General features: G+C 34.2%; 1 protein-coding gene across 3 annotated transcripts in view; it reads right to left on the bottom strand.

The window, feature by feature from the left end:
• Window positions 1–13,272, bottom strand: part of LOC149790225 (uncharacterized) — a 190,991-nt gene that overhangs the window by 60,936 nt on the left and 116,783 nt on the right. For all 3 annotated transcript variants that reach the window (XM_089972247.1, XM_089972246.1, XM_089972248.1), the window contains 2 exons: window positions 6,624–6,789; window positions 1,219–1,328 (listed from right to left, as the gene is read on the bottom strand). In XM_089972247.1, coding sequence (XP_089828373.1) covers window positions 1,219–1,328; window positions 6,624–6,789 — 276 coding nt within the window. The remainder of the gene's footprint in view (window positions 1–1,218; window positions 1,329–6,623; window positions 6,790–13,272) is intronic.

Here is a 13,272-nt window from a genome sequence, read left to right as displayed (position 1 = left end):
AAAGATTTACTTTGTTCACAATGGGTTCTAACAAAATTGTAATACTATTAACGCTACGTTCTAAAAGACTTAGTGATGTCGACAAAGTAATCTAAAAGAGTTTTAGTGATGCCTACCTTTAGTAATGTCGACAATGTGTTCCAGTATACCTTTAAGAATGTCGACAATGTGTTCCAGCAGGTATTGAAAGCTGCTGACAGTGTGTTCTAGCAGACTTTTAATGATGTCGATTATGTATTCTATAAGACTTTTAATGATGTTGATTATGTGTTCGAGCAGGTATTCAAAGCTGTTGTCAACGTATTCTAGGAAACTTTTAATGATGTCGATTATGTGTTCTAGGAGACTTTTAATGATGTCGGCAATGTGTTCGAGCAGGTATTGAAAGCTGTTGACAACGTGTTCTAGGAGACTTTTAATGATGTCGACAGTGTGTTCTAAGAGACTTTTAATGATGTCGATAGTGTGTTCTATGAGACTTTTAAAGATGTCGACAGTGTATTCTGAGACTTTTAATGATGTCGATTATGTGTTCTAGGAGACTTTTAGTGATGTCGATTATGTGTTCTAGGAGACTTTTAATGATGTCGATTATGTGTTCTAGGAGACTTTTAATGATGTCGACAATGTGTTCGAGCAGGTATTGAATGCTGTTGACGACGTGTTCTAGAAGACTTTTAATGATGTTGATTATGTGTTATAGGAGACTTTTAATGATGTCGATTATGTGTTCCAGGAGACTTTTAATGATGTCGACAATGTGTTCCAGGAGACTTTTAATATTGGTGACGATTTGTTCGAGCAGAATTTTAATGTTAGTGACTAAGTGTTCTAGCTGACATTTAAAACTGATGACAATATGTTCGGACATAACTTTAATGTTGTTGACCGTGTGTTCTAGCAGACGTTTAATGTTGTTGACAATGTGTTCTAGCAGACGTTTAATGCTGTCAGGATAACTAGAAAGAAGATATTATAATTGCAATCAGTGTACAAAGAATTGGACTTTTAATTCAAATTGAACTGCACTTTATAATCTTTCTTTTCCTGAAACCAATGCACAATTTAAAGTTTAAAATTTAGAAAGTTTCAATTCAGCGGATAAATTTTAAAAAAAAGAACTAAAATTACATCTACAAAATTTCTTTTTTTCAAGGGCTGGGGGCTTGAGTCACGTGATGAAATCTTTCTAGGTACTGTACTCGTGATCTTACTCACCCGTTCTCCGGCGTTGTCGTACTGACTGAGGTAGAGTTTAGTTCTGTTCGGGAAAACAGCTTCAAGAATTACAGTAGTTGGGGAGTCTGTGCATCTCACCCGGCCTTGGACTGTAAAAAAGTATTATGCGTTGTAAATTATTGCTTCACCTGCCTCAACACATTAACTGACAGTGATTGTACACAGATTTAGTTATTACTTTGCCCAAGGTGTCAGTACATAGCGAGATACAACTATTATTTTGCCCATGGCGTAGGTACATAGCAGGATACAGTTACTCTACCGTCTGTATTGGTACATAGAAAAATAAAGTTATTACGATACCGTATGCATTGATACAGATATACAGTTATTACTATGCGACTGCGTTATTACGTAGCGAGGCACAATTATTACTTTACCGATGGCGTTATTACGTAGTGATATACAATTATTACTTTACCGACTACTTTATTACGTAGTGAGACACTATTATTACTATACCGATGGCGTTATTACGCAGTGAGACACAATTATTACTTTACCGATGGCGTTATTACGTAGTTGACACAATTATTACTTTACCGACGACTTTATATTTTGGTACACGAATTATATTAGAATGCTTACTTTTAGCAGCTGAAATTTTTCGGAGCCTTTTCACCCTGAGTTATTTATATGGCATTGGGACTTATGCATCTTGCTGGATATAATAATCTTGAAAATGTTTTACTCAACTCTACGGAAAATAGGTTGCATTAGCCAACATTTCATGTAAAAACTTATTTACAGTTATTATGCAGCGTCTTAGCAAATGAAACAAAGTAATCTTCGGAATCACAGATCTTTTATCCTGTTCTAATATACAGTCTTTTAAATTTATATATAAGAAACACTACCATTTCACTATAAAGGGGCGCAGGCGAGATACATACTCAAGATTTTCAACTAACTAAATTTTTCACATTTGTATCAATCTAGCACCATTCCAAACTCAATGAACAATATTTCTCTTCGGTTAGCATATTATTTTGTTCCGTGATTAGGCTCTCATAAACAGTAACAAGAAAAAAGGGAAGACAACAAGCTTTGTAAAATTTAACAACTAATTTATTTCCCTAGAAAAACAAGGTAAAAATGAGGAAACGAACTTAGGTTTTAAGAATCAAATACAAAAATAATCCAAAAATAATCCACGAATTAAAAATTAGAAGCCCTAGTAATAAAATGTTCTAATGAATTTGAGTTCTAGTACCGTCGAAAATCCAAAATGGAAGGCGTTGACGTAAACTGTAGCCATTATAGTACTGATGGGTCTACATTTCTTTGTTGAAACACAGAAACTAATATTCCAGTTTTTAATTCCGAACAAAATTTAAATAAATGTCTTTGTCTCAGAATTCTATATGAGCATTTAAATATTCCCAGGGAAAAGAATGAATGATTTTTAAAAAAATAGAATTTCAACTCAAACTGGTCGCAACAAAACAAACACCTTGACGTATAAGTGTTTTGAAAGCGTGACTAAAATTAGTTACATCACTATAAAATGAGACTATTGTGCAATTCCGGTAAATTTCACTACACTATAAATGAATACAAAAAAGAATTTGTTTACTCCAACTCTTACTAATTCTGAATGAAGGTCAGGATCTAGGTCAGCATTAAGATACGAAGTTCTATTATCAGGTGTTTCGAAAAAGCAGTCAGGTCAAACTAATTGCAGGAAAGTGTTACATTCCAGCAAATAAAATTACATTAGTACAGTACTGTCCAACCTTTTTGACACCAAGGGCCGCAGCAGAAAACTGAAAAGCAACGACTATATAGCTGTTCGAGTTCTGGCGGGCCATTTAAAACCGGCCCGCGGGCCGCGCATGCGGGTTGGACAGCACTGCATTAGTATATCAAGTAATGCAATGATAAAAAAATTTAAAACTAACAAACAATCAATTAAATTAAATCAAATATAAATTAAATCAAATATACATAATTAACAGTTTTAACAAGTTGACACTATATTGTACAAACATATTGTTACCATACCATACAATCCACACATATGGATTCTATATAATGCAGACATATTATTACCATATAATGTAAACATATTGTTACCATATAATGCAGATATAATATTGCCATATACTGCAGACATATTGTTACCTATAATGCGACACATATTTCTAACATAATGCAGAATATTGTTATCTTATAATGCAAACATTGCAAATGTATAATGCCGTCATATTGTTCTTATACAATGCTGACATACTTTTACTACATAATGTTGACATATTGCTACCATGCAGATATGTTGTTACCATATACTGCAGACATGTTGTTACTATATAATGCCGTCTTATTGTTATTACATAATGCTGACATACCTTTACCGTATAATTCTGACATGTTGTCATTATATAATGCAAACATATTGCTACCATGCAGACATGGTGTTACCATATAATGCAGACATATTGTTACCAAATAATGCAGACATGTTGTTACCATATACTGCAGACATGTTGTTACCATATAATGCAGACATGTTGATACCAAATAATGCAGACATGTTGTTACCATATAATGCAGACATATTGTTACCATATAATGCAGACATGTTGTTACCATATAATGCTGACATATTGTTACCATATAATGTAGACATATTGTTACCATATAGTGCAGACATATTGTTACCATATAATGTGACACATATTTCTAACATAATGCAGAGTATTGTTACCATATGCTGACAAATTGCTTGATATATTACTAAAATATGTGCGCAGATACTGTAGAAAAGCATAATGGATAAACATAAAGACGGATTTATAGACAGAGAGTTAGGGAGACGAAACGAATATGCACCTTAATAGTTAGATTGAGGGATAAATGTAAAACTACCTGGATATAGATAAGACAGCCGAACTGATAATACTGTATCTAGACTGACAGTAGATAGATGACGAGTGTAGCAACTTGCAAAAAGTGATTTTGTATTTATGTAAGCTTGTTTGTTTGTCTTTCTGTCCGTCTATTTCTTAAGCCGTACTAACGCATGTATTTTTGTACTTATGTACGGAAATATGAAAGGTATGTAGGTGACGCGATTGTAGCTCTGTATGACTCTCAATTTGCCGAAGCAACACTAATTAAAATTTCTGGTATAAAAACCCAGATAACCCCATTTCCTCTAACTTATTATCAATTTATATACAACGATATACCACGTATTGATGTTGTCACGTTGCCATAGGACCGAATTTTCGGTTTGACAATACATAACGAAATAATAGTGTTTTCCATCACGTCCGCGTGATGGACGATTTGAATCCTCTTTTTGCACCAATGTACAACAAGAAAACTGAACACAATTGATTACAATATAGAAAAACTACCAACTTCCCAAATTTAACCAAATTACTTGGGGTATAATTCTCCTCCTTAACTTAGCCCGATATAACTTTCGGTTTGCCAAAGCAACACTTATCAAATTTTAAAACAACATTCAGATATTGTGTCTCATTTTCAAAAACATTTTTCTTGATTCTTTTAGATTTAAAACGACTGCACGACTTCTCAAATGGAGAAACCATGAATGGTACTCGAATGAGACTCCAGGAGACAGCCTTGCAGTTGCACCACATTTATAGCTTTAGAACTCTAATTAACAAACTCTTATTCAAAAAAGGTGAATAAAGGTGACACCCCACCCCCAAATCCGGCCCAGATACACACGACAACAAGAGTGGTACGATATTAATAAACACAAAAATTCTTAGGCCCCAGCCATCTTAAGACTATAAGGCCAGTAATAAGCCCCCCCCCCCCCCCACACACACACACACGCACAAGGCGGTACTAAATAAACAACAACACCACAGTCCCCAATTGTTAACACGACATGTAAATCCAACACTGATCCTCAGACCAAACATACTAATTTATACAACAAAAAGAGGCACAATATACCTTCCAAATTCAATATAGCTATTAAACAAAGAATCGTGGCAATAAAAGACCAGTCGCAAACATCAAGATCTAAGGCAATGGAAGTCGAGTAGATGCAGAACAGCAAACTCTAGGAAAACAGCCAAACACTACAACAGCACGAAGAAGAAAGAAAGAGGGTAACACAGAATGAAGAAGGAGTAAAGAAGAAAACTGACATCGACTTTCAGATTGCCAGTTTATATGAGGTTCTTCCTTTGGCTATTGAAGAAGCTCTCTCTCGATAGAAGCTCTATCTCCACAACCCTAACTCGAACCTTTGTATACCACCATCATAAACATACAGATTTAACTACAACATAAAAAAGCATGCACATCACACAGTTATCAACATGAAAAGATACATGTAAACAGCTTATTTGTTTTAACACTAAATATTTTTTAGGCTTAAAGGGCTAAATCTTCAAACTTTCAATGAACACAACGCAACAATCAAAATAAAACAACAAAAAGGACACAATCACTCTGGCAGAGTCACTACCTAAAAAGAAACGTACTTAGTGGATACAGGGATGGAATCCATCCCAGAGCCTTAATAGACTCAAGCGGTGGTAGCACAATCCGAAGTTATAAGCAAGGTTGATAAAAATCAGGCCCACTGTCAGCCCAGGCAAAGGAAAGAAAATACATCAGCTGAGCTTTATATTGGGATAAATGAAACTCATAAACTTGCTGAACAAAACATAGAGCAACCCTGACTAAATTAGAAATAAATACATTATTGTTTATGAACAAGAAAACTACAACACTGGTGGGATGAACAGGGGAAACCCTCACCAAAACACACTTTAAGAAAAACACGGTGTTACTCCAAAGTTCTAACCAGCAAGACAAGCTGCAAAGGAGCTAAGGAGTGCCATCAGTCGGGAAGATAGGTATTTTATATAAGTCTCATTGTCTTTATTTTATATATGTCACATTGTCTGTATGTATATATGAACGTGGGTAAGTTATACTGTAGGTAATTGGTTGGAATGAAGGAAGTAATTATGCTTTCTCTTTTTGTCTTCGTTTATGAAGGTTGATAGCAATGTGGGCACATGTAAGTAAATATGTAGGCATCTATGTAGATATACTGACCGGAAGATAGATAATTACGAAGGTATCGATGTAGATAGACTGACCGGAAGGTAGATAATTATGAAGGTATCAATGTAGATAGACTGACAGGAAGGTAGGTAATTATGTAGGTATCTATGTAGATAGACTGACCGGAAGGTAGATAATTATGAAGGTATCGATGTAGATAGTTTGAAAGGAAGGTAGGCAGTTATGTAGGTATCCATGCATATAGGCTGAAAGGAATGTAGGTACCTATTTAGGTATTCAAAGAAGGAAGCAGGCGGGCAGGAAAATGGATAGGAGGTTAGGTAGGTAGCTTGGTGTTTATGTTGTTTGACTAGACTTACCAATATGATACAGAATAACACTGCGAACTGTATCAGGATCTTCCATGTCATATCCATACAGGGATGAGTCATATGCCAAGAAGGAGTCGGATGTTGGGGCGAACACAGTAATGTCTTTCTGTTCCACATACTGTACCAGGTTGTACACCTCTATCATCTCCTTAAACTGAAATATAAATGTGCTTAATGTAAAGGTTTCGATCTCTATTTTTTCTACATGTATCTGTTTGAACTTGATTACCGTCATCTAATTTCCGTGCTGCTTCCCTAGAGTATTCCTTTAATTCTTTCTTTCTATCTATTCTTTTTTTGTTAAAGATTTTATAAATTTATTTATTCTCTTTCTTTTATTATACGTTTCACAAATTCTTTTGTGTCACCGACGTGTCAGGTATACCATTTAAAGCATTATACAGTTGAAAGTCATCACGAAATTCTGGTAAAAATAAGGAAAATAATTTTCATCGAATCCACGTTTACAAGCGTCGTTTTCTATATCATTAGTTTTAAATACTGGACATTACCATCGATTTCAAGTCTTACGATCTCGCAATAATTCCAGTAAGATATTACTTTCTTGATAAGACTTTGGTTGCGAGAGGAGATGATGAGATCCATTATATTATTGCACACCCTCTTCAAAAATTTCGAGAGGCAAGTTTATCTTTTTGGAGCTTGAAACGGAATATTTATACAAAACATTAGATTGGATAAAATCATAAAATAAGACATTTATTTTTAATTAAGCAACAAAATGTGACAGGGTTTGTGGAAAAGGAGAGAACAACTGCAGGGATTTATGGTCAAAACGCAATTGGCTTTCTGCAAAATACTTTCGTGGTCAGTTTGAATTTAACAAAAACCATTGATGATTAATAGGATATGCTGTGGGAGGAAATGCCAGAATTTAGACAAGGGCTATGCATACCATTTTGCCGAGAAGAAGAGTTAGAGCAATGTATATCATTTTTCTTAAAGGATGTGCCAGGGCTATGTATACCATTTTATCGCAAGGAAGTGCTAGGGAAATGTATGCCATTTTCCCCAGAGGACGACCCAGGGCATTGTATACCATTTTCCCGAGAGGATGTGCCAGGACAATGTTTGCCATTTTACCGAGATGATGTGCCAGGACAACGAATACCATCTTAGCGAGAGAATGTGCCTGCGCTATGAGTACCGTTTTCCCTAATGGATGTGCCAGGGCAATGTATACCATTTTCCCTAAAAGAAGTGCAAGGGAAATGTATACCATTTTCCCCAGAGGATGTGCCAGGGCAATGTATACCATTTCCCTAGAGGATATGTCAGGACAATGTATACCATTTTACGGAGAAAACGTGGCAGGGCAATGGATGCCATTTTACCGAGAGGATGTGTCAGGGAAATGTATAATATTTTACCGAAAGGTAGTGACAGGGCAATGTATACCATTTTATCGAGAGGATGTGCCAGAGCCATGAGTACCTTTTTACGGGGAGAATGTGCCAGGGCAATGTTTACAATATGTACTTGCATATAAGTCGGATCCCAAAGCAAGCTGTATAGATCGAGATCTGTCGTAGTTTGGAGTATTTAGTAAAATAAAGAAAATAAATTCTGATCTACCAGTACAATATACGCCAGATTATCTGGATCTGTCTGTGGTGTTTGTTAGGAGTGATCAGTAGAACAAACACTATATTATTTATAATACATATATGTACCTAATTGATATAGTGCCTTGGTCACTTGTGTCAGAACGGATATCGTGCTTGTGTGCTCTCGTCTTTGTGTGTGTGTCTGTGCGTGTGTGTCTGTGTGTGTGAGAGAGAGAGAGAGAGAGAGAGAGAGAGAGAGAGAGGCGGGGGGGGGGGGGGAGACAGGGAGAGAGAGATGAAATCCAGCACAAACAAAATCGTTGATACTCCTTGTGATTGCATGTTAATGCTTTTAGGAAGAAGCATTATCACATTGTCTGAAAATAAGATTACCAACTGGACTTTAGCAAATATTTCTTATAGGCCATACCTCTGTAATTATTGTATTTTGACTTTATTTATCTTTTGCATCTGTTGGTAAACTAATGAGAAATGGAACTACTCTGGTAAATTGAACCTATCAACATATATTTATGTGACGTACTGAATTTTTCGTCTGGTGTGTTTCCTATAAATTAAGGAGAAAGGTCGGACCCGGCAATTAAAACAAAGCATAGTCATTATTTACACATAAACTCGAACTCACTTACATCAGAAGGTCAAGTCTAAGGCAATATCATTTCATTATTGATTATATCAGTAATCGAGGACAATATCAATGCATTATTAATTATATCAGTAATCGAGGACAACATCAATGCATTATTGATTATATCAATAATCGAGGACAATATCAATGCATTATTGATTATATCAATAATCGAGGACAATATCAATGCATTATTGATTATATCAGTAATCTAGGACAATATCAATGATTAATGATTATATCAGTAATCTAGGACAATATCAATGCATTATTGATTATATCAGTAATCTAGGACAATATCAATGCATTAATGATTATATCAGTAATCTAGGACAATATCATTGCATTATTGATTATACCAGTAATTTAGGACAATATCATTGCATTATTGATTATATCAGTAATTTAGGACAATATCATTGCATTATTGATTATATCAGTAATCTAGGACAATATCATTGCACTATTGATTATATCAGTAATCTAGGACAATATCAATGCATTATTGGTTATATCAGTAATCTAGGACAATATCAATGATTAATGATTATATCAGTAATCTAGGACAATATCAATGATTAATGATTATATCAATAATCGAGGACAATATCAATGCATTATTGATTATATCAATAATCGAGGACAATATCAATGCATTATTGATTATATCAATAATCGAGGACAATATCAATGCATTATTGATTATATCAGTAATCTAGGACAATATCAATGATTAATGATTATATCAGTAATCTAGGACAATATCAATGCATTATTGATTATATCAGTAATCTAGGACAATATCAATGCACTATTGATTATATCAGTAATCTAGGACAATATCAATGCATTAATGATTATATCAGTAATCTAGGACAATATCATTGCATTATTGATTATATCAGTAATTTAGGACAATATCATTGCATTATTGATTATATCAGTAATCTAGGACAATATCATTGCACTATTGATTATATCAGTAATCTAGGACAATATCAATGCATTATTGGTTATATCAGTAATCTAGGACAATATCAATGCATTACTGATTATATAAGTAATCTAGGACAATATCAATGCATTATTGATTATATCAGTAATCTAGGACAATATCAATGCACTATTGATTATATCAGTAACCTAGGACAATATAATTTCATTATTGATTATATCAGTAATCTAGGACAATATCAATGCATTATTGATTATATCAGAAATCTAGGACAATATCAATGCATTATTGATTATATCAGTAATCTAGGACAATATCAATGCATTATTGATTATATCAGTAATCGAGACAATATCAATGCATTATTGGTTATATCAGTAATCTAGGACAATATCAATGCATTACTGATTATATCAGTAATCGAGACAATATCAATGCATTATTGGTTATATCAGTAATATAGGACAATATCAATGCATTATTGATTGTATCAGTAATCTAGGAAAATATCAATGCATTATTGGTTATATCAGTAACATAGGACAATATCAATGCATTAATGATTATATCAGTAATATAGGACAATATCAATGCATTATTGATTATATCAGTAATCTAGGACAATATCAATGCATTATTGATTATATCAGTAATCTAGGACAATATCAATGCACTATTGATTATATCAGTAATCTAGGACAATATCATTGCATTGTTGATTATATCAGAAATATATGACAATAGCAATGTATTATTGTGGATAACAGTAATCTAGGACAATGTCAAGGCCTTAACAAGGGGAGGGCAATAGGGATTTTAAAGATATCAGTGACCTAAGACAATAACACGGCATTATTGAAGGTATCAGTAATTTATTACACTATTTACACTATTAATGCATTATTGAGGATATCAGTAATATATTACACTACCGATGCATTATTGAAGATATCAGTATATTGTACACTATCGATGCAGTATTGAGGATATCAGTAATATATTACACTAACAATGCATTATTGAGGATATTAGTAATTTAGTACACTATCAATGCATTATTGAGGATATCGGGGCCCCGAGTGACCGAGTGGTCTAAAGCGCTCTCCGTTACGGATCACTGCCATCTCACCTCTGTCTGCGTGGGTTCGAGTCTCGGATTCGGCCAATGTGGGTATGTGAGAAAACTTGCCAATAGCATCTCGTGGGTCGGTGGTTCTTTTCGGGGTTTTCCCTGGTTCTTCCTCAACCAGTAATACTGGCCGCCATGTATAGCCTATCGTGTGCTGAAAAATGTCGTTAAACCCCACAACAACAACAACAACAACAACACTGAGGATATTAATAGTAACAAACTGAGTGGTCTAGACTTTGGGAGCTGATTTAGGTCAACGCCTCTCTATATCCCATGATGTTGCAATTTTTAATCCGGCTAAAATATAGGCTGTAAAATAGTTATAGCGCAATCCATTTAAATTCGGCTGGATTAAATCAATGTAACCAATACTACTTTTGGAAAATACAATAACTGCAATTAATATTTGTGGGAAATAAAATTACTACAACCACTAATTCATTGGAAATTCACGGCTACTGGCAACAACGATGCCACATCAGGTACCGACATTTCCATCGTTGTTCATGAGGTCTTATTGGAGAAACACTTCGGAAAACGTAAACAATTATAAGCAGCAACTACTATACATAATATTACACTCTCGTCGCGTAAAAACTTTGCAAAGCAAAATCTAGCAATCGTATACGTACCTTGAGGAACCTAAATAAATGGCTGTAGCTACCGGCAACTGGTATGATTGATCATAACTATACTTCAAAAAATCTATTATGCGAAGATTATATTATTTACCTGAGAATATATATATATATATATATATATATATATATATATATATATATATATATATATATATATATATATATATATATATATATAGAATGAATTAATATTGATTATGACTATAATATATTATATATTTCACGGATACTGTTTTCTTGTTTAAGAGTGCACTACTCTAGTGGCCTAAGTGGTTAGAGCGTCCGCCTTGTATGAAGGAGGTCGCGGATTCGAATGCCGAGTCATACCAAAAGAATTCTAAAAATGGTACTAACAGCTGCCTCGCTAGGTGCTCAGCATTAAGAGGTTAGTGTTAGGACTGGTCAACCTGGTGTCAGGATAATGTGACTGCGTGGAACATGATGATACATGTCTGCAGCATGATGCCTCAGTGCTAGACATCACTGTAAACTGACACACTGCAGACATCGTAGCGATATCACTTTAAAATTGTTGAAGCAACGTTAAAAATCAAATTGTTTGAGAATATTGTATATTGATCGTGGCTCTATTTCTATTTATTTTATTTGATTTAGATTGTGTTATTTTATGAAAGTTAATTATTTAATCGTATAGTATTTTGAAATGATTTATGAGCATATGTAAAGAGGTAATCACGCTGCCCAAGCAAAACTGAAGCTGACAAAGGCCGTCTGTGTTGGCACGTCTGTGTTAGATCTGTCAAGACTCTTAATGTAAGACGTCTATTGCAACAAAATAAAACCGCACTTCTATGACACTATCAAGATGCTTTGCAAAGGATAGTCTCGTTCTTGATGCACATCACAAGCAATTATGTGTACGCGGAACTTCTGTGTTTGGTGGATGAGTTTGACACAAGTGATTATTTATTAGTGTTCTTGTATGAAGTAGTGTTCATGTATGAAGTAGTGTTCTTAAATGAAGCAATGTTATTGTATGAAGCAGTGTTCTTGTATGAAGCAGTGTTTTTGTATGAACATGTGTTCTTGTATAAAGCAGTGTTCTTGTATGATCATGTGTTCTTGTAAGAAGTAGTTTTCTTTTATAAAGCAGTGCTCTTGTATGAATTGACGTTCTTGAATGAATTGGCGTTCTTGTATTAAGTAGTGTTCTTGAATGAAGTGATGTTCTTGTATGAACTGGAGTTATCGTATGAAGTGGTGTTCTTTTATGATGTACTGTTATTTTATGCAGTAGTGCTCTTGTATAAAGTAGTGTTCTTGTATAAAGTAGTGTTCTTGTATGAAGTAGTGTTCTTGTATGAAGTAGTGTTCTTGTATAAAGTAGTGTTCTTGTATGAAGTAGTGTTCTTGTATGAAGTAGTGTTCTTGTATAAAGTAGTGTTCTTGTATAAAGTAGTGTTCTTGTATGAAGTAGTGTTCTTGTATGAAGTAGTGTTCTTGTATGAACTGGAGTTATCGTATGAAGTGGTGTTCTTTTATGATGTACTGTTATTTTATGCAGTAGTGCTCTTGTATAAAGTAGTGCTCTTGTATAAAGTAGTGTTGTTGTATGAAGTAGTGTTCTTGTATGAAGTAGTGTTCTTGTATAAAGTAGTGTTCTTGTATAAAGTAGTGCTCTTGTATAAAGTAGTGTTCTTGTATGAAGTAGTGTTCTTGTATGTAGTGTTC

The sequence above is a fragment of the Sinohyriopsis cumingii genome, chromosome 10 (assembly GCF_028554795.1).
Source record: "Sinohyriopsis cumingii isolate HCF-2022 chromosome 10, ASM2855479v2, whole genome shotgun sequence".
NCBI lineage: Eukaryota > Metazoa > Mollusca > Bivalvia > Unionida > Unionidae > Sinohyriopsis > Sinohyriopsis cumingii.
The sequence above is the reverse complement of the archived record's forward strand: the minus strand, read 5'-3'. Positions and strand labels throughout refer to the sequence as shown.